Source organism: Tigriopus californicus, chromosome 8 (genome assembly GCF_007210705.1).
Source record: "Tigriopus californicus strain San Diego chromosome 8, Tcal_SD_v2.1, whole genome shotgun sequence".
Taxonomy (NCBI): Eukaryota; Metazoa; Arthropoda; class Copepoda; order Harpacticoida; family Harpacticidae; genus Tigriopus; species Tigriopus californicus.
This window is the reverse complement of record NC_081447.1, coordinates 11,277,598-11,304,287: the sequence shown is the minus strand read 5'-3', so window position 1 is coordinate 11,304,287 and position 26,690 is coordinate 11,277,598. Positions and strand designations below refer to the sequence as shown.

The following is a 26,690-nucleotide window of genomic DNA, read 5'->3' as shown; positions in this document are numbered from 1 at the left end:
GAGGCAGGTGATTACATTGGAAATAGCCAATGTCTGGGGGTGCCAGCAAGGACCATTCCGCGGTAATCATGTCAGTAGAGAGTGATAAAAGTCAATTTTCATTAGTTTCCTTCCTGCTCCCAACTAGTAAGTCAATATTTTCCCAATGTTTTTCTTTGCTTCGCTCGCTCTTTCTGTCTTTGGCTGTTCTCTTGGCGAGTGAGCGTGAGGGTGTCTTGGTGCCATGATCCCTCGTTCCACGGCTATAGATGTACGTAGAGCGAAACTTTCCCCCTGGGGAAATCGCCCAACGACTACGAACGCGAATCGAGATGGAGGAGCTAAAATAAGCGCCTTCGGCTCTTGTAGTGACTCTTTAGATCAACTCCATGCTCATCCAGACTCTGTGTACAGTATGCTCGTCGCTTTGATGTCCAATCAACACACCATCCACGTTGACAATAAGGATGACCATCAATCCCACAGGTTGTGGCCTAGATCTTGATAGCAGAGGTTTCCGAGTTATTTTTTAAAATGGTTATGACCTAGACGATACGGTTTTAGAAACAGCTCCATGAGAACAAGAGGCAAATCAAATTTCTCATGGCCTAGTTCAGGGATCCCGCGTAAGTTCGGGTTTCGCTCTTTGTTTGATCAGCAACTTTATATGTTTTCTTAACAAATCCCGGCGTCACGCGAGGGTCCAAGTCTTTTTGTCTCTCTTAGTTATGACTCGAACTCGATCTTGAAATTGCTCAAGGTCAAAGCAACCAACCCATACAATACAATCTTGGCATCTCGTCCGACCTGTCCAACGTTTAAATCCCATTTGGACGTCCAGCCATTTCATAGCGTATGTACGAGTACGGACATACAGTATAGTAGGGTCCACGAAACGTAATATCAATGACAGCTTCTTCCAGCATAAATACGAAAAGAACTCGACGACTATGAGGCCAAATGTGTCCATATGGAAGAGAGGGCAACTCGTCCGTTCCTGTCTCTCTCTCTCTGTCTCTCTCTCAGTTTTCTCCATTTTCTCCCTCCCTCCCTTTCGCATCGTCTTCCTCGCCATCTAAACTCAACAAGAAAATTGAAGCAAAGAAATCGGAATGAGAACTCCTCGTCACGTCAAACACCATGGACCTGGAGCTCAAGATGGAACATTGGGTGTGCCATGGAACAGAGAATAAGGTCTATACCAATTTTGAAGCACAGTATTGTGCAGTGTGCATGTCTGAACCCTAGTTAGTTCTTTATCGATCTTTGGCAATCACTCCCGAAGAATCCGATGAAACGAAAGTTTGAAGAATGATGTTTGACCCCAATGTCGTCGTACCCCCAGCCAAGAGTTTGTAAGTCTGATCGCTTCCGAACCCGGCATTGGTGTTGACAAACTCGTCTTGGCCGTGTCTACTCGTATCCGTCAGTTGTCTGTTGGAGAAACTGCAAGTCTGTCACGATGTCGGTGGCACAGAACGAGTTCTTTGGCCAAGATCACTTTTTTATATTGACACGAGGGGAAAATGCGGTCCAAACGGAATCATCGGAGGGGTCAATTGGAAAATGCATCAATGCATATTGAGTGAGAGGCGGGCGTCAATCAAGTCTCGTTTTGTCGGTTCGTTAGAAAAACGATGCTTGAATGGCGAGAGCTCTATTCGTTTCGAAGGCATCTCCCTTGTGATACAAAGAGAAGCATGAAGAGCAAAAGCGAAACACGAAGAGAGGTGGAGATGAGGACGAGGGCTTTATTTGTTTTCTCGGAGATCAAACTATATTTGAAAAATGCTGCAAAATTAATGGTCTTTTCTGAGATGGGATATTTTCAGCCCCTGGGTTTAAAAATCAATTTGACTAATTTCTCCCCGTCGCTTTCTAAAGCCTTCAGTTACAAAACCGTCTGACAGCCAAACTAATGACTTTCATACCTCTCTGCTCGTTGGAATTGAGAGTTCGGGGAAAAAAATTCTAGGTCTCTCTGTCTTTCTCTCTCTTCTTCTTTCTTTTCTCTTCCTTCGTTCTCTTTTTCGTCGTCTCCTCGTCTGTTCTGGCTTCTCTATTGACGGATGAACATCAGGCAAAAAAATGTGTTGGAAATGTTTATTAGCATACTTCAAATAGTAATTGGCGTTGTCGAGGTCAGACAAGCTACAAATATACGACAACGTACGTTGATCATCAGCTGACGTTCGTTTTGGACCCATTCGCCTGGTTCCATCTTGAATGCAACATACAGTACACAACCAATTTCGGATCGGGACCCGGGATTAACAGCTTGTTTTGGTGTTGGATAATGATTATGAAGAGAGAAAGGGGCAATTCTAGTCGTTTTGGTGGAGTGGGTTTGGGTTAATACTTGCTAGAGGTGGCATCACTTGTCAGACCCACAATGGAACCACTGCAGTCCGAATGATGTTGAGCTAGATGAGAATGGGACAATCCGCCATAATTTCCACCGGCCACAGAGCCCATGGGAGACGTGGCGTACGAAGCTTGAGGACGATAGCGATTGCAATGGCCCAAGGGTGCATTGGAATTGGATAAGAACAGCTTCTGATGGTGGTGGGGATCTCCAAAATAGGAAGGAGCCTCTCGATTCGAGAAGCCCTCTGACATGGAACTCAGGGTATTGGGGCTATGATCTCCGATTGGAACCGATTGCATATGAGATCCAGCGGATATTGCCGACGGCAATGCATACCACGATGAACGATAATGGTTTCCGGGTAGACCGTTCAGTCCGTTGGGCGGCGATGAGCCTCCGTTCATGGACTCGTTCTCAGCTGCACTGGCCGCCACGGCCGAAGCCGTCATGGCCGCCAAATCGTCCAAGGCCTGACCCCCGTAATGCCCGTGATATTGACTTGATCCCCAAGCCCGATAGGCTGACATGTCCAAATTGTGAGCGTGATGGTGGTGATGATGATGAGTAGCTGGCGGAGAGTCCACCCCCCCTAGGTGGTGCATGGGGGGCTGGGGTCCAGGATTGGGACTACTATCCCGACTGACTGGGTCCGATGGACGTCCATTCTCCAAACTTTGGTTGACTGTCATAAGTGAGTCGACCGAGAAATTGTTGCACGTGTCAGTATTCGCACTAGGAGTGACTCCCTGGGGAGGAATGGTGTCTGAAGCCAGTGGTGGCGCTACGGGCGAAGAAGAATTAGATGATGGACCCACTGAGGTGGGAGCAGCCAGCTGGAGCTGACCTCCTCTAGCACTGCCATTCACCAACGACGGGGGCAGGTGACCGGAAGAAGACGATGAAGAGTTGACCGAAGTGGAGATGATCGGACTAAGGTTGGCCAAGCTGTGTTGGATGAGAGACGTGGGACCCCCGACCATGACGCCTGGCGTCTTCCCGTCTGGTGACGAGTAATCGAGATGAGATAGAACCTGGTCTGAATGGTAGGGTGGAGGCGGTGCCAGATGCGCCCCTGTTACACCCGAGGAGGCGTGTGAGGTAGCTGAATCCATGTGGAGAGGATCTGACGGCTCGACTTTGAGTTTGGCGTGGTGATGATTTAAATGGCCTCTGGCCGTCCCACCCTCTGATCGAGCGGTGTATTTCACCTTGGCTTCTGACACAACAGGTTTCTCTTCCAAAGCGGAATCCGAGTCCGAGTATTGGTGATAGGACCCGTGCTGACCGTGATGGCCCATACTGTGATGATGCTGTTGTTGGGGTTGGGCGTGCTGTTGATGGTGGTGGTGGCTGTAGGGATGGTGGGAGTTGGGTGATAGTGAGGCCAACATCTCGGCACTTGGAACCAAGGTTCGCTTGAGCATTTCTTCTTTTTCTCGAACGGCGTCCTTCTTTTTGAAGCGTTTCCGCCGTCTCAAGAAGCTTCCATTTTCAAACATGTTGTAGGAATCGGGATCCAAGGTCCAATAGCTGCCCTTTCCTGGTTTCTTATCATCCCGTGCCACTTTGACAAAACATTCATTGAGGCTTAGATTGTGGCGGATGGAATTTTGCCAGCCCTGCTTGTTGTCCCGATAATAAGGGAATCGCTCCATGATGAACTGATAGATCCCGTTCAATGTGGCCTTCTTTTCAGGGCTGTTCTGAATGGCCATGGCAATTAGGGCGATATAGGAGTAAGGCGGCTTCACCATATCTTTTTGAGGACCGTTAGAATATGCTGAGTAGGGCGAATATCTCGCCGCAGCTGCGGACATGGCCGCATGGGGCGAGTATTGATCATAGGCCGAATAACAGTTCGTCAAATTGGGCGGCATCCCGCCAATCGGAAGCGACGATGAATAAGTACTTCGCCAATACGACTCGTTCTGTCCAAAGAGAGCATGCATTTTCTGATCTTCGAAATCCGCTGCGGCTACCGCCGCTGCCGCCGCAGATGCCGCCGCTGCAGCAGCTACGTCAATGGCTTCTTGCTTGGCAAGGGCCAGAGAGGTCTCACCCGGAGTACTGTGATCGAGATGACTTGACTTGAAATTGTCTTGCATGTGCATCGAGAGAGCTTTGGCCGTATTCTCGGCTGGAAACGGGGGAATCCGGATAATGTGGTCGTGTAGCTGTTGCTGTTGCCCTAGTTTAGATTTCCCAATATTAAGACAAGTCTGGGATGCTGCACCGAGAGCTCCCTGAGGAAACTTTGAACTTTAGCACAAACAAATGCTGGCCGAGTGCTATTCGTGAAATAGAAGCGTCTTTCATTACACTTCTCGTTGCACTTGCAAGCCCAAAGAAATTGTCAGAATCCCCAAGCAAAAACGGCCTGTCGTGGGTGATGAACTTGATCTGAGATGGCTTTATGAGCCACAAATACGTTGACTACCTAATTCAGAGACACAAATCACAAATCCCATCTCATTTGAGGAGTCTATTCCATCCACTTTCGCTTGTCTGCCACAACGCAAGGCGTTACTTATGTTACTGCCGTTGTTGTTGTTGATGTCGTTATTGTTGTTGTTAGCGGGTAAAACTCATTTTATTCCGAATGAATTTCCTCAGTAAACATGGAAATATTGATAGAGCAAACGGATGCTTGGCCACAAAACACACAGATATGCACTCACTCAGACAAACTGACACCCAATCATTTGGAACAATCATGAACTGTTTCCTCGGCGATGAACTTGGACGTGGACGACAAGTTCGTTTGTGTGTTTGGGGCAAGAAGCACCTTAGAAAAACATAGGATCTCAGTCACTTTAGTAGCCAACCCGATTGTGAAAACATAACCGAGTATTAGGCCTGGCCTTAAATCAACAAGCAAACTAGATTGAAACTAAACGCTGGAGAAAAAAACGACGCTTCCAAAAGCAGATCCGAGCTTAAGCGGGTGAGAACAAATCCCGAATCCCAGGCAAGCAGGTGGCGAGGACTTCTCACAGGCTCCTCCCATTGCGCCTGGCCTCCCTCCTCCACTATCGGCAAATTGCCCGCCCAAGCGCCGTTGACGTATCGAAAGGCAAGAGGGCAGGCGAGCTCGAGCAGGGATCGCTTAATGGATCCGTGAGTTGAGCGAGAAGAACACGCAGAAGACGACGATCGGGCAGCAGGGGTCTCGCCGAAAAAGCCTATTAGAGTTCAAGGGTCCTTGAGTTGTGGACGAATGGCTGTTGTGAGGAGGAGCCCTGGGATTGGGATTGGAGAGGCTCTTGTGAGCCTTGGCATGAATTCAGAGGAAATTGGGAGTCGCCACTTGCCTCGATGGGATGATGATGATGATGATGATGATGGTAAAGGCAAAGAGGACGAGAACGACGACGATGACGACGTCAACGACTCCTAGATCGAAGAACACTCAAGTGTCCACAATACCGTAGCAGTTTCACCGAAGAACACCATTGAGAACTAAGCAAGTAGGCTAGGACGGAAGGATTTTCAAGTGGGGACTGCTTAACTTCTAAGCACTCTTCATATTGAACAGGGGTGTCCGACGAAGCAAGTACACACCACTACGTACGTAATGCTCGTATTCCTAGTACAATGGCTACATGACGTGTTCATCATGGTCGATGTTCGTTCAAGCGATGATGTGCAAGTAGCTCGGCAGGAGCAGCAATAGTCTGGATTGAGCTTGAGGAGCAGCAGCATGCTTGCAATCAAGTGCATTGGGTCTGTGATGGAAAAGAAAACACCACGGGATCGCTATAACTCTTTGAGGCTACAGGAAAGATCTTCTCTTGCCATCAATCATTGATCAATTGGTAATAACCCTAAGAGCACCAAGAGTTCGGGATGTCCATGCTAATGGTAGATAGTTTCAAACTTTTATTGAACTCCCGCTAACTTTGGTTAAGCCAAATGGATTTTTGTGTATCCCTCGGGTTAACCACTTACGTACCAACAGTCAAATCGCATCCCCTTTTTCCATCCAGGCCAGCCATTCTAGCACTTTACCCCCTCAAGCTCAGCCACCATCCATCCAACCAACCATGCAACCAACCAACCAACCTTCGTCTCTCTTCTCCTTCTTCTCTTTTTCAGCTCGAGAAGCTAGGGAAGCTAGTGAAGCTAGGCGAGGAAACCCGATTAGCAGAGCCTTATCTAAACTTTGCGACCCACTGAAATAACAAAGCCATCTTCCTTGGTCTCCTTCAGTTTTGGTTGGGGTGGTAAAAAGGACTGAGAATGCGTACAGAGTGGTACTTATGGTATTCCTGCCTCGTCAATATGCTCAAACTTATCTTGGATACACTGACAAATTTAGATTGAACTATTTTGCTCGAGTTGCAATGAGGCGTGGAAAAAATGAGAAAATGCGGAGAGATGGGTGAGGGGGGGGGTGGTTTTGGATTTTGAAATTGAAGCTTCTCTACAAAAAAAAAATGTTTCACACAAAATGGATTCAAAAGCGATTATTGCCGATTTTGAGACACCATTTGGTTTTCAAACCGATTGTCGTGCATGGGAAACCCGTCAGTGTGACTATAAAACGCAAACCAACCTGAGAAGGCTAAATTGAATCTGAAACTTCAAGCTCGTTTGAATGAGAATGGAGAAATCCCTCGCGGAAAGTGTCCATTTTAAATTGTGATAAAGACACCGCTGGATTCTAGCATTAATTCAGGCACCAGAACACAAAAAATCACTCTAATTCGTCTGACTTGCCCTGTTTGGAGCGGTACTAGAACTTCTAGGGCGTTGTTGGCAAACAGGAAGTTTGATAAGACACCATCGAGACCTAAAATATAACCCCGGGTCATTTTGCCACTTAGTTTCAAACTTGAGATCGAATAAAGGATCGTCTTTCTTTCTCTTTCAAAATGGCTTCCATCCTCAGCCATTTGATGAAAAGCGATGGAACCGCCGTCAAGAGAAGGAAATTCACGGAGGGCACACTTCGGCACAATCTCTACAAAAAGGCTCGCGAAACTCTGCACGAAGGAATGAATCTGAAACAGGCGAGTCATTTGGATCGGTTCAAATTTCAAGTTTCTTTCCCTAGAGGATTTGGACGGGAATAGGTAAATGTTTCCTTCAATAATTAGGGTGTCAAACTACCTCCCGATGAGACTTTCAACGACTGGTTGGCGGTTCATGTTGTTGATTTCTTCAATCGGATTCAAGTGTTATATGGCGTTGTGGCGGATGTTTGCACGGAAGCGTCATGTCCAATAATGTCTGGAGGCTCTCAGTACGAATACTTCTGGTTGGACGGACAAGAGTTTAAGGTAAAAACTTGTGGTGATGTAACCAGATAATTTATGAATTCATCAATGCCTTTCGTTATTATCACCTTTCAGAAGCCGACCGCCCTCTCTGCTCCCGAGTACCATCTTCGTCTATTTCAATGGGTCGAGAAGCAAATCTTTGACGAGTCCATTTTTCCGCCAGACACGGATTCGGATTTCCCAAAGAACTTCAAGAAGACCTGTCAAAAGATTCTGAATAGGATGTTCAGAGTGTTCGTCCATGTTTACATCCATCACTTTGATCGTCTTATGGAAATCAATGCCGAGCCTCACGGAAACACCTTGTTCAAGCACTTCTACTATTTTGTGACTGAATTCCAGCTCATGGATGAAAAAGCCTTTGCTCCGTTGGCCTTACTAATTGACAAGATTTGCAATGATCCCTGATTTGTCAAGTTCAGGCTCTGTCCGTGCGAGAGAACTGCTTCTGTAATCTCGTTAAAGGTTGACCCATTCAATAATAAAACTCGACATAATATTTATCTACCCGACACCAAACAATGGTCAATAAGAGAATTCCAATTCCAAGAGCAGAACATGATAATCCCAAAAGATAATTTCCCTGTGGTCAATGAGTGATAATCAGTGATTTTCATGGTTCAAGCACGAAAGACCTTAATCACAAACGTAAATAATACCCCAAGGCAAACGAACCACCACAATGGTTAAGCGAGAATACGAACATTCCATTCCATATCAGGCTGCTTCCACAGAGATTCACCATGAACCATCGCCACTATGTCCTTTATGATTACGCGTACTACAAATGAGATTCAATTCAGGCTCCTATTGTCATTGCTAAATGGATCTCATCCAGCCACTGACTACTCAATGAACATTCCACGATTGCGCTTGTCATGGAATGAAAACACCAAGAGGAAAATTGACAATCTACGTAGTGTGGACTCGTTGGAGAGACATGTCCATTGTAATTGCAGTGATACGTTGTCTCTCTGGCCTATTTGGTCTGTCTGTCGTCAAGAAAGGCCAAAAAACCTCGGGCAAAAACAGAGGCGAAACGAATCTGACCCGGTCAATTAAGTCCAAAGCAACTCTCTCACCACAAGACTCGTGTCACTCACTGTTCATCAAAACTACAAAACAAAGCGTGGGCTGAGGTCATCAATAGGTGAAGTGAGATGGAATTTCTATTCAAATTTGAAATTTTTACGCCTTCACAGGCTTGCCTTTGAATCAGTTTAAGCTTTTTTATCCACTTCCTCGAGTTGGTCCTTGAACAAACGTGTCTTGGAAAAAATGTTGAACTTCCACAAAAGCGCAAAGATCACCAAGAGAAGGAGAAGGCCCAAGACCACACCGATAATGTAAGGCCAATAGCTTTTAGCCATGGCTGCCAAAGACGACACTTCCAAAGAATAGAACTCGGTGATGAATTTGGTGAAGTCGTCGTAATTGTAGCGACCCTGTGTTCGAACAGCAGTGTGAACGGCAAAATGGTAAATGTCCTCGAATAACATTTCGGCCTTCTCGGCCTGAAACGCCATGTTCAAGTTGACCGATTCCACCTGATCCTTGGCCATACCGGTGGGAATGGTGCATTGGTAAACGTTACAAGTCTCAACTTGGCAACTCAAGGCTTTCGTGCCTGACGTGTAAGGTGGATGGATCCCAGCCACAAGGCCACTTGTCATCGGTAAACACTTGAGGTTGGATTCCGCTAGATCGTAGTCTAAGGCCTCAGTGTCTGGGACATATACGTTGAAAGTGAATGGCCTATTGGTGGGACTGGGACCAATGTTGGTGAGCAGATACACGTGCTTGAACTCCAAGGTCATGGTCGAGTTGTAGTCGTATTGGGTTTGGATATTGGAGCTCAGGCTTTTGGTAATGATTTCAGATTTGAATTCAATTGGAAAACGGAGGGTTTGTTGTAAATTGTTCCATGATTTCTGGATTGTGGCATCGCAGCCATGGTTGAGCTTCGTCTCAACTATGATAGCATCTGTATCGGTGAATAATGCCCAATCGTAAATGTCAAAGACCAAGGAGAGTTTTCTTTCGCCATTGGCCGCAACCCCAGGTAAACCACAAACGTAAGAGTAGGTTGTCTGCAAGTCAATGGACCAAATTCAAAGTGTGTTTCGAACAATACCTTGACAGTAACTCATTTTGCGTACCTTCTGCTCGCTTCCACCCGCGTCAGTTAGATTGTCACATTTGAGACGGTTTGGAAACGGAATAGGATATGCCGAAGTGATCTCCAGTTTATTTTCATATGAAGGCTCTGAACCGTGATTGACAATTGTCATCGTCACTTCGAGACCTTTGCCCGTACCGGCCACCACTCTGTTGATATCATTGGGTTTGCTCAACTCAACAGAACATTTACAAACGTTGTCCTCACAGCCTTTACAGAACAAAGGTCAGAAACATGTGAGACGTGACGAAAGTATTAATATTACTCACCTGTCTGCAGGGGTACTTCGAATGACATGGTTTCCAGTAGATCATTGAGTGGGTCTTTAATGGGGACGTGGAATCCTTTCGGAGCACTGGGATCAAGGTCCCAGTTCACGAAGCCTTTGAAAAAGATTGGACGGGGCGTGGAGTGATCATCCAACCCAAAATCTTTCTGCAGTGACTGGACGTGGAATGATGCTTCCGCTTGTTGGACACGATTCAACTCAATCGTGGCATTATTCTTCAGCACTTCAATCCGGTCGTCTGCAAAATTCAGCCAAATTTGGGCTCTCCAAATTGATGTTGGGACCTGATTTACGGTTGCAATCACTCTGATCATAAAAACTAGAAAGAAAACGAGATCAAAGTCAAAACAATGATCATTCAAGTGACGTTGTTAACTCACAATTATCTTTGGGATTGACCTTGGTTGGCACCACAAACGAGGATCTGGGTGCGATTCGTTCCACTTTCAAGCTTCTCAAGAGAACTGTGTGTCTTGAGCCTCTGGATCCAATGATCAGATCAGGGATGCCATTACCATCCACGTCCTGATTGGCATTCGCACTAAAGCCGAAATTGGCCATGTTTAACCTCGGAAAGTCGGCTGGAGTCAACTTTTGAGAGATGTCTGAAATGGTTGGAAATAGTCAAAATATTGAGCGCAGGTTCATAAACGCTCGAAAAGGCTGTGAATCTCACCTGAGAAAACGAAGCTCCTGCTTCCCCTATACACATAAATAGCTCCAGCTCCATCATTTTCGTAGGGTGCCCCTACAGCAAAGTCCTCCAAACCATCTCCATCCAAGTTTCCAAGACTGGCCAAAGTGGCCCCAAATCTAGCTCCACTCTCTACTTTTCTCGGCAGATCTTGGTTCATGAGGTCCATGGTGGTGACGTGACCCCGAACATTAGTCTTATAGACATACACATTGCCCGCCTCTCCTTGCTAGTATTTAATAAAATATATAATAGAGGACGTATTTCTTCGTTCATTCTAAACAATGCGTGTTCCAAGTGAATCTGAATACAGTGAAGTCTTTATTTTTAACTTACCTCACGTTTTGTTGTAAAAAGAGGAGCACCCACCACCAAGTCATCAAAGCCATCTCCATTCAAGTCCAATGTGCACAACGTTTGTCCGAATCGGGAGCCTAATTGGAACCCCTCCAAAGAAAAGCCCTGTTTGTCAAATCGCACTTTATCAGAGCGGGTGTTTTGTGGGCTTAGACAATCTGGACACACAAAAACAGCACCTCGCATCATGATCGCCTTGGGTGCACCAACTGCATAATGGTTTGGTCCAAAATCGTAATAGTATCTCCCTAAAAAAACATTTTCTGACTTAAAAGGTGACAAGCCTTTTGATTATTTATTTTTATTCATCATTACCTCTGACTATGGCTGATCCTGCCAAGTCATAAGTATGTGGGTCTCCCAAATTAGATAAGGTGACTCTTGACCAAGGGCTCTCCTTGGCACGAGGTATAAAGAATGGAGAGGCTCGAACAATGGAGCCAACAGTTCTTTCCAAGTTCCAATTGAAATCTAGAAAAACCATTGATGTATGTACTTATCTCTTGCTACCGGTTGGATTGATCTCACCTCTGGTTCTGGCCATTGGTGCCCCAATCACCAGGATATCGTCCTCCGACATGGTGAGTTCATGTCCCATTATGGTTAACAAACCATAGTCAGATGAGCCCAACAATTTTCTATCAAAGCGGAAATACTCTCGAAGGGAGTTATTTCGATCTTCGGTAAATCGGTAACAGGTTCCAGTAGGATTCTGGAGTGTCAGGTATCGATTTGACCCTTGTCTCGGTGCGCAAGTGAAGAGTTCTCCTTGTCGCGAAGTGGTCATTGACGCTCCCAGGAAATCCGCGGTTTTGTGACTTAGATCTGGCAATGGAGGTGCATTTCGTGAGGATCTATGATGCCTTTTAACTTTGAAAATTGGGTGTACACCTACTATCATTGATTTGAGTGCACCCTAAGTTGCTAGTCTTTCCCAATGGTGATCTGGCCTGGAATGGGCATTTGAAGACGCCACCACTCGTGTCATGTCGAGGTGCCCCAATGAAGGCCACATCCCGGCCCAAGGCCACGCTGTGACCGAATAAGCTGGTCTTTGCGGTAACACTGGGAGGGGGGCTGAGGGCGATCCAGCTTTGGATATCTATGTTAAAGGCCAAACACAATTGCCAAGGAAGAAACACCAAACCTAAAACCCCTCTCATTTTGTCATTCACAAACCCAACTGACCTCTTTGAGTGACAGAAAGTGAGAAATTGCGATAAGCCAAACATCCTATGAAGAGTTTTCTTGGAACACCTCTGTGGTAAATCAATGTTTTCGAGAATTTGTCCTCCGGTGTGATAAATATGTTGGATGAGCTGCATGAGAAAGCCTCAGCATCCTCCTATCCTGTCTGTGATTGTAGATTCAGGTGTTGGAAACTAATCAGACTGCTCATCCATCAGGATCAGCAATCCGCATTCAAAACAGTCAGCTGTGAATATCATTCCTAATTCCCAGACAATTTGGGCTCTTGCCCGGAATGGATGAATTTCTCATATCAAGAAAGTGGTAAAATGACGTCTCAAAACAGATTTTCTCCACTCATCAAAAAAGCCGGAGCAAATGTCTCATTAACTGACATTTTCATGCCAAAGAACATTTGGATGGTGTCAACTGAGATTGACGACTCACATACTCACCCACTTTACTAGATGCCTGCATCATCCATGTACAGTATGTACCCGGGGAGTACGCGTCTCTATGGGATGTGCCTGTGTGTGGGTGTGCATGGAGTATGGCGTACTGACTCTCAGAATATTGCACGTAGCTGCACAAAGCAAGAAGTAATATGTCTCGTCACATTTCATCCCGGATCGTCTCTCCTCAAGAACAACACTCTTCTGAGTATTCGTATTGCACACCAAAACGTCGAGATGAATGGCATGTACGACCGTGGCAATGCTCTAGAATGGGATCCTCTCTCTGTGAGGCTCGTACTAACTACTTTCCATAGTTCGCACCATTCAGACAGCAGCCAACCAACCAACCAACCATTTAAGCCACCAACTAACCCATGGTAGATTGGCTCACGGTCTGCCATGACAGAGAAAAACCATCCCCTTTTTTGGCTCGCTCTGTTTTCTGAGAAAACATTGGCCAAAGGCTTTTTAGGGCGACTGCAAAGGCGACATTGTACGTAAACCATCATCCAGTGGTAGGAACCGACAAATCGAAGGATGAGCCACCGACCCAAAATCCACGAACCACCACCACCACCACCACCACCACCACCACGACCACCAATCCAGTACTCAACATCTCGCTAACGAACTCTTCACATCGAAGAATCGACAATCTATTCCTAAAGAAGCGCTGAGCGGGAGGAATAAACAAACTCGTGTTCAACTGGCTTGTTAGAATATAGTAGATCCATCATTTTCAAGAGCCTCTTATTATGTTCGTGCTCCATGTTTGGCAACCCTCCTTGAGCCTTCCTTTTATGCAATCTATAGTTTTAACCATTAACAAAATAAAAAAAAGGGCGCGAATGTGAAGATGTTTTACAAGCAAATGGACGATGAAGGCAGATGAACCGCTCCATATTGGAGTGGCACTTTCAATCTGGAATTAAGACATGATCACTCGCCAAGCAATGGTGTGAGCTGAGTGAGAGTGCACGCTTCAAAGGAAGCTCGGACGGAGATTATCCATTGTGGTCATGTGGAAAGAAGAAATGAGCAGCTCTCTCGACGACACACGCATGGGACATGGACAAGCAGGCACTTTTAAGCATAGCAGCACATTTCATTGGGGCATTGTCAAAATTGAATACCAGGAGCTCTCGTATGTACGTATTAATACTCGTCCCACCACCCCGATTCAGTCAGTTCAAGCTTTGTCGTCGTAAAAAAATCAGCCACCAATAACGTCTGAAATTCCTTCGCCGTTGCTCAAGGAAGCACGGGGCCAATAACGAAGCACGGAACGAAGCAAGCCAGGAAGCTCATCGAGATCAGAGACACCCTGCTAATCCTTTGAAGAGCGTGCCACAATTTTTAGAACCCGGTAATCACCCGAAACTTTGAAAATGTAACTATAATCTTCCCAGTGGGTGGCCATGACTGCCTTGCTGTTGGACACAGGGTGAAGAAGTGGAGGCCAGCATTTGTCAAGTTCAAGAAAGCGAATAAAAATGAGCAAGAAAACGCGGAAAAAATGGAAGCACTTGCTCGCCGGCATCCTTTGCTTTTTAGAGGCCGTTCAATGTGCAAATGTTCTCATTTTTTAAAGAGTTCCCGCTCAGTTTTGTATTTATTAGCCATGAATTTACCGAATTCATGGGGAAGGACGGTTTGTGACAAACGGACATCTTTCCAAGAGGGTTCTCATAACATTGACGACAAATGTCGCCTTCGTGATTTAAGTTGATCTCGGCAGATTTAATTCAGCATTGCTAACGACCAAGATGTCAACTTCCGGCTCTTTGGTCCCATAAAAGGTGACATAACGATGGGAAAACCTTTAACTTCCCAAACTTTCCCTTTGGCAGCGAATATGAAAATGGCATCGGAAGTTCCCCGACAATCTGGAGAGAAAGCGTGAATTTGTTGTTGTCTTACTATTGAAAAAAGTCCAAAATGTCATTGGCCGACAAGCGGACATGGCGGCATAATCCCAAAGATATTCCAAAGACAGATTTATAAAAAGAATTCGCTCACATTGGAACTTGTTTACTTTACGATAAATTTCAGAGAGAGTGCCGAGCGACTTTTTTCCACCCTAAAGACGACACAGACTCTTTGTCGTCATTGCCCAACGAATGTTGCTTTCCCAAAAAGTAGAGACTTCAAGCCATTTGTACATAATATCTTAATCACAAAAAAGGTTCGTTGCCAAGCATGTGAAGAACGTTCATCATTAATCTTCATGGAATGATTAGATCCTTAAAATGTTCTAAGCCTGAAATGAGACGGACAAGGCGAAACATTTCAATTGAGGAGGGTAGGATACGTATTGTTATGAAGTACTGTACGTCTAGATTAAAGCTACCAGCCTAACGATCTTGCCAGGAACAAATTGGTTTAAGCTCAGTGCAATTGATGTGACACCCAAGTTGTAATAATTGCACGGCAATAAGGGCCCTTATTTGCAACGTCACACAGCCCACAGAAACGGGAAGAAGCAAGTTAGATTGCTATATTAGCCAAAAACAACACAAACGCATTACGATTCAATAAAAAGGAATTGGCCCAATCGGCCCTTTATTTGGTGGAGGCTGAATGACAAGGCGCCCTCTGAAGTGCAGAACGTACAACATATTTCGTGCAGCGTATGGCTTTTAATTGACAGCTGCATACCTCCTGTGGCATCACAGTGCGTCTCAAAAAGAGGGAAAGTGCTAAAATGTATATCAAGATTAGGTCTTTAGCACTTGAATGTGTCACTCCTTTTCTTAAACTGGCCAATAATTTTATGGCTAGGAACCGCATTCACATATTGAAGCGGAGGCTGTAGCCTCACACCAATATATTTTGCCGGGATAACCTAAAATCATGCTTAAATTTCACAATAAAATATTTTACAAAAGACTTCAAATTGCTGATCTTTAAGCCTGGTCAAAAGAAGAAGGGTGCAATCTTGTTTTTGACGTCTTAATCGCGAGGTACCAATATCCAGAAGTGTGTATGAGAGCAGTTGGTCTGTTTGATGGTCCTCTCGTCTGTATTTTTGAGCGCTTTTAGTTGATTTTAAAATGTAGATATGAGCGTTATTTATTTGGATGTACGTCTCATAGGTAGTAATGGAAAGAAGAAAGGTAGAAAAAAAGGCACAAACTATCCCTGGATTCTCCATAAGCCTTTCTGCCTGTTTTCGTGGGGATCCAATCCCTACAACATCCGTAGAACAGGCCATTGGGCATCATTTTTTGGCTTTGTAACCCACCCTGAAGCCTCAAATCACCTCATTGAAGGATCAAAAGATAAGTCAGGTTGGACATTTTGTCTGTAAGGTCAAAAGAGTTCAGACTTGCAAACGGTAGTTTAGGTTTTAGAGCTTAAAATAGATGTGTTCCTGGGAAGTGTTTTCAATTGTTTCGAGGGATTTTCTTTTGCAACACTCTGAAAAAAAAACCATGTGCGTTTTCCTGTTCGTCATCAAGGAATTTCTTTTGTGGACTTTCGTTAATTATTCTACTCTCAATTTTGATGTGTCTGACTGGATGGCTCCTTCGTCGCCATCTACTTTCATAGGTAAGTTTGGAAAATGAATATTCCAAATTCACTACTTTTGCGGCCTCAACTTATGCTACATTATGATAATGGAGTTATTTGTTACTTTTTGTTTCTTTGAATCTATTTGAAGTTTGGTTTTCCTTGTCCGGTTTGCTTTGTCTTTGTCTGGTTTGCCTTGTCCTTGTCTGGTTTGCCTTGTCCTTGTCTGGTTTGCCTTGTCCTTGTCGTATCAGTAATAACTAGTAGAATAATGCCAAAATGATTTCAGAGTCATGAAAGATGAGGTCCATAAGACTAGATCAAACAGGAAAATGCCATGCAAAAAGAAAACAGTGATGAGATGTATCATGGTCAAAATGTACACTGGATATATTTGACGCCAATATAAAACGGAAAATTTAGAAACTAATGAACTGAACTTCCCTACCAGAAATTGAAGAAATCCTAGTCAAGCTATCTAAGCCACGCAGATTCACTCCCCAGAGAAACTCAAAGGTATAGTAGGGCTGAACATGTCAAGTTTTACGCTTTAGCTCAAGGATGTTGAATGTAGAAGAATTCTCGTCACCGGTTTTTTTTCTACGGTTCAAATTTACAATTGTCCAAGATAAGCTTAAGCTAAACGGGTAATACAATATGGACAAACAACGAAATTTGACCTGCGTGAATAAAAGTTACGAGTGTGGGGAATTCGTGTAAAGTTCCTAAAATTCAGTGGTTGCCAGAAACATCTAAGCACTCCTTGACAGTGAATGAAAGGTGTTTTAAAAAAGGGCCAACTGTTTCGTGATCCTTGAATTCCAATGTCAATAATCTTGAAGTATAAATAGTTCAATAAGTGAAAACTGGAGAGTAATGGCCGGAAATGATCAGTAGTAGCCCCTTTGAAAGGATGGAAGATGAAAACCGATCCAAGGTAAGACCTAAATCATCATTTCAGCCCCGTATCCTATTGAGATCAAAGCCAACCAAAGTATCCGACGACAATTGGACATACCTCCAGTTAAATTGCGACCTCCATGGATGAATCAACCGCGAAAGGAAGAGGAAAGAAATTTGCGGAAGAAAAAGCTCAGTTTTATGCGCAACCTCTAGTTCCTTTGTTATTTGTTTCGCTCCTCTCCATCTCGTTTTGATGGTTGAAAAGGGTGACTGAAAATCTTAAAGCTAAAGGAAATCAACGCATAAGATCAAAAACAATGCTATGCCAAGGAAAAGACTTCAGAAGTAAGCATTTTGTGATATTTTTGTATCTGGTTTTATCTCATCCGTTAATTCTTGTTTCTTATACCTTGCTTCTGAACGAGAGGAGCGAAGAAAGGAACGACAAAATAAGTGGTTGCGTGAAAAATAATATTTTCTTCCGCAAATTCATTTCCTTTTCCTGTTCTAAATGCGGGATTCAAGTTGTACCAAGGGTAGCCACATTAAAACCGATGGTTGAAAATAGCTCCTTTGTCCTGGTTTGTCTTTTTATAAGTTTTTGAGTTTTATAAGACTCAAAACTCAAGTTTTGAATGGAAGCAAATATTTTGGACCTTCAAAAGATTCCATCATTAGCATATAAAGTTTACTGGTAAAGTCTTGTCGGATTGGAAACACTGAAATTATTATGGATCAAATATTTCCAAACAAGCAAACAAGCCATGAAAAGGCCAATTTGAGCACATCAGTAAAGTCTACTGATGAGGATTAAAAATTACAATTATGGAAGGTTGCGACTAGGGCTACCAAGGTTAAACTACACTTTAGGGGACACACGGAAGCAGAAGTAAGCTATGTTGTGAAGACGAGTAGGTGGGGTCGACAAGGACTCCAAATGGATAGTAGGAAGGAAAATGCCCGCAGACCACTGCGGGACAGTGGACAACGAGCAACGACCACAGTGGTGGACACACGTTGGAAAACGGATTACACAGATTAAGAAATTGGCAATTCATCAATGGTCAAAGAATTACGACTTATTTATCTGAGACTGGAGAATGTATCCAGAATTCGGGAACCAGAAACTTTGCAAATGTCACAGCTATTTCTTGTTGTGAAACTCTCTGACAACTGGAGTGGTTACAGCAAAGTGATTTTCTAACTCAAATTAACTTATAATTTGTGATCTCATTCCATGATAGGTGGTGGCACGCCACAGACAATATGCGAAACAGTGATGTTGAGTTTCTTTTTTTGAGTTTGAGCATAAACCTCACAATCTTGAGACGCTCAATCTCATCAAAAACACTCCATGCACCAAATACAATTCTAAACTTATTAATTTTCCTCCCATTCCTGAAGTCGTTTCACATTTTCTAGTAAAAATAACAAATTAACACTGAAAATATTTGCTTTGCTCTGTTTTTCATGTTCTTCTTTCTGTATCTTTTTCTTAGTCCCGTTTTTTCTTATAACTTCGAACCAATATGATTTCCTACAAGCCTTTCAATTTCATTTTGTATTTCTTCCAACTCACGTTATCGTGTTGCAGCTTGGCCTCTGTAACATTATTGACTATCTATATTGACTATCATGTCTTCGTTAATTTGCCCAGGTCCTGGTGAAAACAAGCTTTTGCTTACCCAGAACCTGAGGAATTACATGCTCATGAAATTTTTGATGTATCAAGATGCTAACTCAAAGATAAAATGCCGATATTATTTAATCATGATCAAAGTGTTCCTGAAATAAATCTATCTATCTAATCCATCTATTGTTCATACTTTTTCTCTTAAAAGCCATCACTTTAGTTCACAGCCAAAGGGCTTCTCTGGATACTAAAATCAGTAGCCGTGTCTCATTAATGTTTCTATTTCTTGACCCATCTATGCTCAGTTCCCATCTAACCGTGCCGCAGAGTAGGCTTGTTCATGCAATTGGCCCCTCGTGCTAAGAAGCTACTACTGCAACTGACGCTCCCTCCTTCATTTTATGTCCCCCAAAGTGTATCATTGCCCCTGATTTTTCCTCTGTCAAACGAGGGTTGCTTTTTGCTCAAACTTAACTTTTGGCGCTGCGATGGAATAGACGCTTGTTTTCACTTTCCACGTTTTCTGGCAACCTTGAGTTTGAAGTTTGACTTGATCCCATCACTAATAATGTCAGGGACAGATGAGCTAAAGGATAGCCTTCGCTGGTAATATTTACGTCGGAAAGTAGGTCACGTGCACTAAAGAAGAAGCAGGGCTACAAAGTGCGATACGAGGCTACGAGAGACTCGATTTCAAAACGAAAAGGGTTAAGCTCAGTAATCTTGACCATAGATTTCGAGACACTGGACGTCGGACGACCGACGGTTTATTGTATTGTTTAGCCAACCGAGTGGTCGGTCGTCCGACATCCAGCGTCTAGAAATCTGTCTTGACCATGGAGTACAGCAGTAGTGGAGTCGAAAGCTCTCTGAAACCTCGCTAGAAGATGTTTCAGTTTTGCGTTACCCCCTAATCGAGTGCTAAAATATGAAGATTGAATTCGTTGAGCAATCTCTCAGCGGGAATGCATCTGGTCAGGAGGTAACCTACAAAACCTCTGACGAAAACGTCCTATCTTCGACCGAGCTTTCCACTCCACTACTGACGTACTGGTATCCGACGACAATTGGAAGGACCTTCAATTAAATTGAGACCTCAATGCATAACCAAACCTGACCTGACCTGACCTTTTGGTTGCAAGGGCCTGGGGGCGCCTAGGCCGCGGCACAAGCCTGGGGCAGCTCGGTTGCAGGGACCCAAAGTGCACAAATTTTGTGATGGTTAATAAGTACAAGTGATTTTGAGTGAACTGTGTTACAAAACCCAACAAAATGAACATGTTTGGTGTTAATCGGTGAACGCACTATCACATTGGCTCAATACCGCAATGTTATTTGCTTAAACAAGCATGTAAAATGGCACAAATGTCAAAATTCAATGCATGCACAGTGCGGTTTGGCTGGGCTTGTTGTCTTTAATTTTACTCCATGTAATAATGGAATAAATCAAATAAACTGGACAAGCCACATGGGTGACAAATGAATGGTTGATAGACAGGGCTTGAGTAACGCTATTACCTGTAACGCTTTACTTTTCCGAAAAGGAAACGGTAAAGGAACGGGTATTTAACAGGGTGGGCATCTAATTTTTGGACATTTGTCCACGCCCGGCCCAAAAGTGTCCAAAGATGTCCAAAAATACGAACCTTTAAAACTACAAATCTAAAGGAAATTCTACATGAACGTAAACTTAGGTAAACTTCCCCAGCCACCAAATGCCCTGATTATAGTGTGGCTTTGACTTATTAACATTCAAAATATATTAATGATATTTGTTTTGACTTTAGAAACCTGTATTGTATCAAGATAATGAATGCGGATCTCAAAAAAAGGCTACTTGTTACCTCATATTTATTTATCTTAAGAAAGCTTAGATATAATTGATTATTGATTCTATTTGGTGGTTAATATCTAGATTAGGTAAAGAAATAACATGATTTATGGACTAAAAGTGTTTGATCGTCAACCCCCTTTTGGACAATTGCACTTACTTTTGAACGCGTTCTGCCCACTTTTGGGCACTTTTGTCCACTTGGTGTCTAAAACAGTGCTGCCAGATGGCATATTTCCATGCCAAAAAGTGTACATCTGGCATATTTAGAACCGCTCTGGCATGGAAAATTTAAATATGGTATGTTTGTCGGATCAGGCATGTTTTCTGGCATATTCTCGGAGTTTATTGCCAAGGTTTTCAAACTTGACAAATATGTTGCAAAATGGACAATTGGATATTACCATCTTACTGCCTTGGCTTGATTGATAGAAGTGTAATACAGTAAAAATCGGATATAAGAGCAGCTTTGGGGCCGTGAATTTCTGCTCTTATATCCGATGCTTCAGTTCTGCGGCTCCAGAGGCAAAACTGATTACAGAGAACATATTTTTTTGCTATAACTTGATGTAGTTGTACGGTCCAAACAAAATGAAGCCATCAAAATCGAGGAAAATGAAACAAAATGAAAGGAGGGCAGTGGCAGTATGTTGGCTCTATGTTTACGCACCAAATACGTAGTTAATTTGTCACAGAATTACATAGCACGTTTGACTCCTAACTTTGGGGCAGCTTCGGTCAGACTTATCTTGGACAGCTTGTCAAAATCGGCAAGGAGGTTTTGTCTCTTCTTTATGGAAAAAGTGGTTCTCTCTGCAGACGCCATTATGTATGACTGTTTATTTTTATGAGAAAGTGGCTTAAATGGCTTAACCAGTTTCCATGGAAAACTTCATTGTGGAGCGCGGGAAATAAAAAATAATAATATTTTGCCGCTTTCAATTCTGCTCTTATATCCAATGTAGCCCAAAATTTTGTGCTCTTATATCCGATGCTGCTTTACTATACTTCACTATGTAATTTAATTCGAGGATTCACAATCTTGCTCTTATATCCGATTTTTACTGTACTTCCTTCCTTTGAGATCGATCAATGCCAATTACCCCTCTATCATAATTATAACTGTCATTCTAAAATCTATACTAAATTGTATATTGTAATTAGATATTTTTGATTCGGATTTGACCTTGACTAAATCCTCTGCAGGTGGTTTTTTTATTGCTAGAAAATTGAGTTTCTGATATGCTTTAGACCCCCCTGGCATTGAGAATTCAATTTTAACATGATTTTGGACATATTATGGCTGTTCTGCTAGTAACTTACATTTCCTCACAAATTTGTTTAAACAGATGGGAGGAGACGTGGTGTAGTGTTTAGTTAAATTTCCTATAGTGAGAGAGGTCCCTGGTCCAAAATTCCTCCTCACCCTTTCTCCAAAGGAAACTGTTAGACACTAGCCACACCCACCACTGTACACCTCTAACCAAACTAATACCGAACATGAATCTGCCAAACAAAATTCGGAGATAGATGATGTTATCAGACAAGGCTCACCTCACAGACCTGTATGATAATAAATCTATGTGGTCATTAACCATCTATGACCACGAGTCGTATATTGTCCTCTCTTAGAATAAAAGGTTGAAGATCGAAAATGACGCAGTTGGTATGCCCGGACTTTCAGAGGAGTGATTTTGTGTAATACTTTTGAGAAAATTTCTCTGCTTATGCCTACAAGTGTAACAACATCAGAAATTCTTCCTCTAACATCATGCCTGACATTAAACTTCCATCCCCAGTGCCCAAACAAACATCGGTTAGTAATTCTCTTGCGCAAAGTGCACAATCAAGCCATCAAGCGTATCGAGGACATCTTACCCGTTCTATCAGTTCGGCAAAGGATTTTTTGTCCAACCTTCCAGCGAACCCATCGGATGCAGATCGTTATAGGGAGCAAGCTGCATATTCCGTGGAGAAGCTCCAGGCGTCTCACGAGAAAGTTGAGGAGAGTTACCTCACTTTAGCTCTGCATCTTCAGTCGGCTGACCTTGATCGTTCGGAGACCACTTTGGCAAGTATCTCGTCGGACGTTGACTCACTTTTGGTACCTTTACGTGAACTAATGGCTCTTTCCGACAATGGTGGAGCCAATCATCACCAAGACAAAATCGACGATCATTCCGTATCAACGAGGCCCTACGTCCTGGCAATAATATGAGCACCGCAATTCCAGCTGAATTTAGATCGTGGAAAGAGTGCTACAACCTCTATTTTTTGTTAAATCAGATGGAAAGTTTTCCACTTGCAGAACAGCAAGGCTATCTGAGAGCATCTTTAGAATTCAAACTCCAGCAATACCTTAGTCTTGAAATCAATGAGTCATCGCCAATCCAAGGAGAACATGGGTGTAAATCCGTCCTAAAGGGTTATTTCCTTCCCAGTGTACCCTTAATAACGAGACGTTTTCCCTTTTTCCAATGCCATCAACGAACAGGACAACCATTCTCCGATTGGTACTTGCGTTTGCAATTGGAGGGAAACGAGACTGAGCTTGACTCATTATCCATTGACGATATTTATGCATTGGAAATTATCGCTGGAACTTATGACGTAAAGCTCCGCGAAGAACTGCTCCGGAGAGAAAAATCTTTGAAAAAATAATTTTATAGGATTGCTTCTGCTTGGAAATCTGCGGTTCAGAAGACACTATCCAATACTTCAGATGTCTCTATCTCTAGGGTGCAAAAGCAAGAGAAGGGGAAAATTCGTTCACAATCAAAGAACACATCAGCATCTACAAAAAATGCCCATGGTGCGGATATAAAACTACTCATCCCCATGACGAATGTTATGCTAAAAATCTCACGTGTCACAAATGTGACAAAATTGGACATATCACACCCGTTTGCTGGAACACTTCGAACATCAACAATACTCGTAGGTCTAGGTCCATGAGCCAATACAGGTCAAACAAGCGATTCCCTAATTCAAAAGCTGATTCTCTCCAACGTTCAAATCATGATGATCAAGTTGAAATAGCTTCTTTGGTCATTAAAATTAACGCTATCCGTTCAAACCCGACTCTACTTGCGGAAGTGCGGGTGATTCCAAATAAAGGAACCCAATTTACACTCAACAACTTGCCTGACACCGGAGCCACAGAACCGATCATCTCCCCGGATTTAGTTAAGTTCAACAATATTCCTGTAGACTCTTCGAGAGTATGTGGGATAAAGGCCGCAAATTCAACTTCCATGAAATGTATTGGGTCCGTGCACCTCGATATTCATCTTCAAGACAAAAGAACTCAAATTGAAGCTTTGGTTACACCTGCAATTCAAAAAGCATTGTTTCTGGCTTGGCGCAACCTCGTCAGTTCAAATGTCATACCGCATACTTTTCCAAATCCACCGATTACCTCTATATTTCAGGTTGAATCTATTTCTATAGATTTTTCGGACTCATTTCAAGCTCTTCTTGCAACTTTTAATGAGGTATTTAACAATGACGACGAACTTCCACCAATGCATTGCCCCCTGATGAAAATTCATCTCTGTCGAAAGACCTCAATCCAATCCACTAAGATTCTCACTTCACGCCCAATCCCGTTGGCGTACTTTCGAAAAGCGGAGTCTGAGGTTCTTTAACAAGTTCAGTCCTGAATCATCGAACACGTCTCTTGGCCAACGGAATGAACCAGCCCATCAATGTTCCTCCCCAAAGCAAATGGGACGAACATTCAAATGGTAACTGATTTCACATCATTGAACAATTACGTTCAAAGGCCAGTCCACACATTCCCAACACCTCATGAAATCGCCTCATCGATCCCTCCTGATTCAAAAAATTTCCTCGTTCTTGACGCCAAAAAGGGATATTGGCAATTTCCCTTGGGTAAGGACTCCCGCGACTTAACCACCTTCCTCACCCCGTTCGGCCGATTCCGCTGCTACAGAGCACCTATGGGTTTAAACGCCAGTGGCCACGAGTATTGCCAAAGAGGATATCGCGCTCTTCAAGGTCTTTGGGGAGTGCCGAAAATTGTTGATGATATTTTGATCTTTGGCCCTGATTTCCAAACTTTCACCCATCGTGTAAAAGAAGTATTGGAGGGTTGCCAAGAATATGGGATCACTCTTTCCAAGGAGAAAATACAATTAGGAGCAGAGGTTAAGTTTGCTGGACTTATTATCAATTCCCAAGGAGTGAAACCTGATCCAGGAAAGTGCTGGGCAATTATTTTTTCAAAAGGAGTTGCAAGCTAGCAAAAAGGCTTAAGAGTAGTTAGAATCCAGTAATTGTAGCTAGTCTCTAAAAAAAGTTGGACGCAATTCAGGGTAACATTAAGGCCTCCTTCGAAATTAAATAATTACAAACTGAGAGTAAGGTAGTTCAGGAGGTCAGGTCGAATCCGAAGGCATTTTGCCGTTTTTGCCGTTATGCAAACTCTAAAAGAAAGATGAAGAACCCTGTGGGGCCTTTTGAGGTTCAAGGGGAAGCCATTAGCAATGTAGAGGATATGGCTAACAAGCTAGGAGAACAGTTCTCTAGTGTGTTTTCAAACCCACTGAGTTTAGAAGCAACAACTCAATGCCCTGAAGATGAGTCTGTTGAGATTGACAAGTTTAGTCAATTTGAGCACTTAGAGGATCTTGTAGTCACAGATCAAGATGCGTTAGAGGCCATTAAGGACTTTTGAGGCTTTCAAATTCTCCCTGTCCTAATGGTGTGACATTTCAGTTTCTGATGAGATGCTCACAGGTTCTTGCTCCTGTTTTCTCGTACTTGATGCGTTGCATCTTGGATCAGGGCAAGTTTCCTCTTCATTCAAGTAAGCTCACGTTGTTCCAATTTTTAAAGGGGGAGATAAGTCGCTCCCCAGTAACTATAGGCCGATTTCTCTCACTTCGAATATTACAAAGGTGTTTGAGAAGATCATAAAGTTCAAACTTGTAGAGTATCTTTAAGTCCATGATGTCCTTCCTCCTAGTCAGCATGGGTTCCTAGTGCATTTTAGCACGGTTACCCAGCTGATTGAACATATAGAGCAGGTCATTGAGGGACTAGAGAGACATGAGTCAGTTGATGTCGTCTATGTTGATTTTGCCAACGGGTTTGATAAAGTAGATCATGGTCTTTTAGTTAACAAGCTCCATGAGATTGTGATCCAAGGCAAGGTTTTCATTGGTTAAGAAGTTTCATAGGGATCCCTTGGCAACATCCCTGATGTCAAGTCGGATGTTCCTCAGGGCTCCATTTTGGGTCCTTTCCTTTTCATCATGTACAGTATTCAGAGAAGGTACGAAAGGTATCTGATATCGCACATTTTCAAAAGCATTCATGAGCTCTGTCCCAACCCAGGATATAGGGTCAATTCTAGTGGCCGTAGAGGCTTAATATGCGTTTTATGCGCACCTACAAGCCCTCGAGAATCCAGGCTAGTTAAAATAATGAAGTTCAACTCTCTTCTTTCTCGGGCTCCTTCATTGTTCAATTTGCTGCCTTCAAATATTTGTAAGTCGTATGTAGGCGTTGATCCAGAAGCATGATTGAAGTCAGACTTGGACAAGTTTTTGACTAAAATGCCCGATCAATCATATATTCAAGGGATAGCCAGATCAACCAACTTCAATTCGTTGGTCGATCAAGTAATATATTATTACAAGACATTACCAACTCCACACACGATACCTACAATTCTCTCAACTCGTTTCGCTAACATCAATATCTGGTTCTTCAGTAGCGTTCCCGCCACACCCCCATCCCTTAACCAGATGGACAATGAAGGACCGGAAAATATATTTTTTTCTTTCGTCGTCCACGGTCCTGAAGTTCTTCAAGTTCGGTCGATGAATTTGGGAACGCCTTCTTGAGTATGTTGACGTGAAAAAGCTTCTCATTCTGATGTTTTCCTTCGATCAGCTGGGATGATGGCTTTGGGGCTATTACGTGGCCATATATCTNGCATCTCAAAATATGCACTCACGAAACCATGCAGGGGCGCCCCATTGGCAATCAA

At 43.4% G+C, this 26,690-nt stretch overlaps 3 protein-coding genes across 3 annotated transcripts; 1 reads left to right on the top strand and 2 right to left on the bottom strand.

Moving 5' to 3' along the window:
* Positions 1-2,055: 2,055 nt before the first annotated feature.
* Positions 2,056-5,441, bottom strand: LOC131885570 (fork head domain-containing protein crocodile-like). The gene has a single exon (XM_059233643.1). The coding sequence runs from the start codon at positions 4,456-4,458 to the stop codon at positions 2,332-2,334; it is 2,127 nt and encodes a 708-aa protein (XP_059089626.1). The 5' UTR covers positions 4,459-5,441; the 3' UTR covers positions 2,056-2,331.
* Positions 5,442-7,117: 1,676 nt separating this feature from the next.
* Positions 7,118-8,132, top strand: LOC131885578 (MOB kinase activator 3A-like). The gene is made up of 3 exons (XM_059233654.1): positions 7,118-7,359; positions 7,447-7,629; positions 7,702-8,132. Exons 1-3 carry the CDS (start codon positions 7,222-7,224, stop codon positions 8,035-8,037), a joined length of 657 nt encoding a protein of 218 aa, XP_059089637.1. The 5' UTR covers positions 7,118-7,221; the 3' UTR covers positions 8,038-8,132.
* A 648-nt stretch (positions 8,133-8,780) lies between these two features.
* On the bottom strand, positions 8,781-12,342 carry LOC131885568 (integrin alpha-5-like). Its single transcript, XM_059233641.1, has 9 exons — positions 12,044-12,342; positions 11,677-11,973; positions 11,464-11,619; positions 11,128-11,396; positions 10,774-11,020; positions 10,478-10,702; positions 10,078-10,416; positions 9,789-10,018; positions 8,781-9,719 (listed from the first exon to the last, which is right to left on the bottom strand). The coding sequence occupies exons 1-9, from the start codon at positions 12,309-12,311 to the stop codon at positions 8,850-8,852; spliced, it is 2,901 nt and encodes a 966-aa protein (XP_059089624.1). The 5' UTR covers positions 12,312-12,342; the 3' UTR covers positions 8,781-8,849.
* Between the last annotated feature and the right edge of the window lie 14,348 nt (positions 12,343-26,690).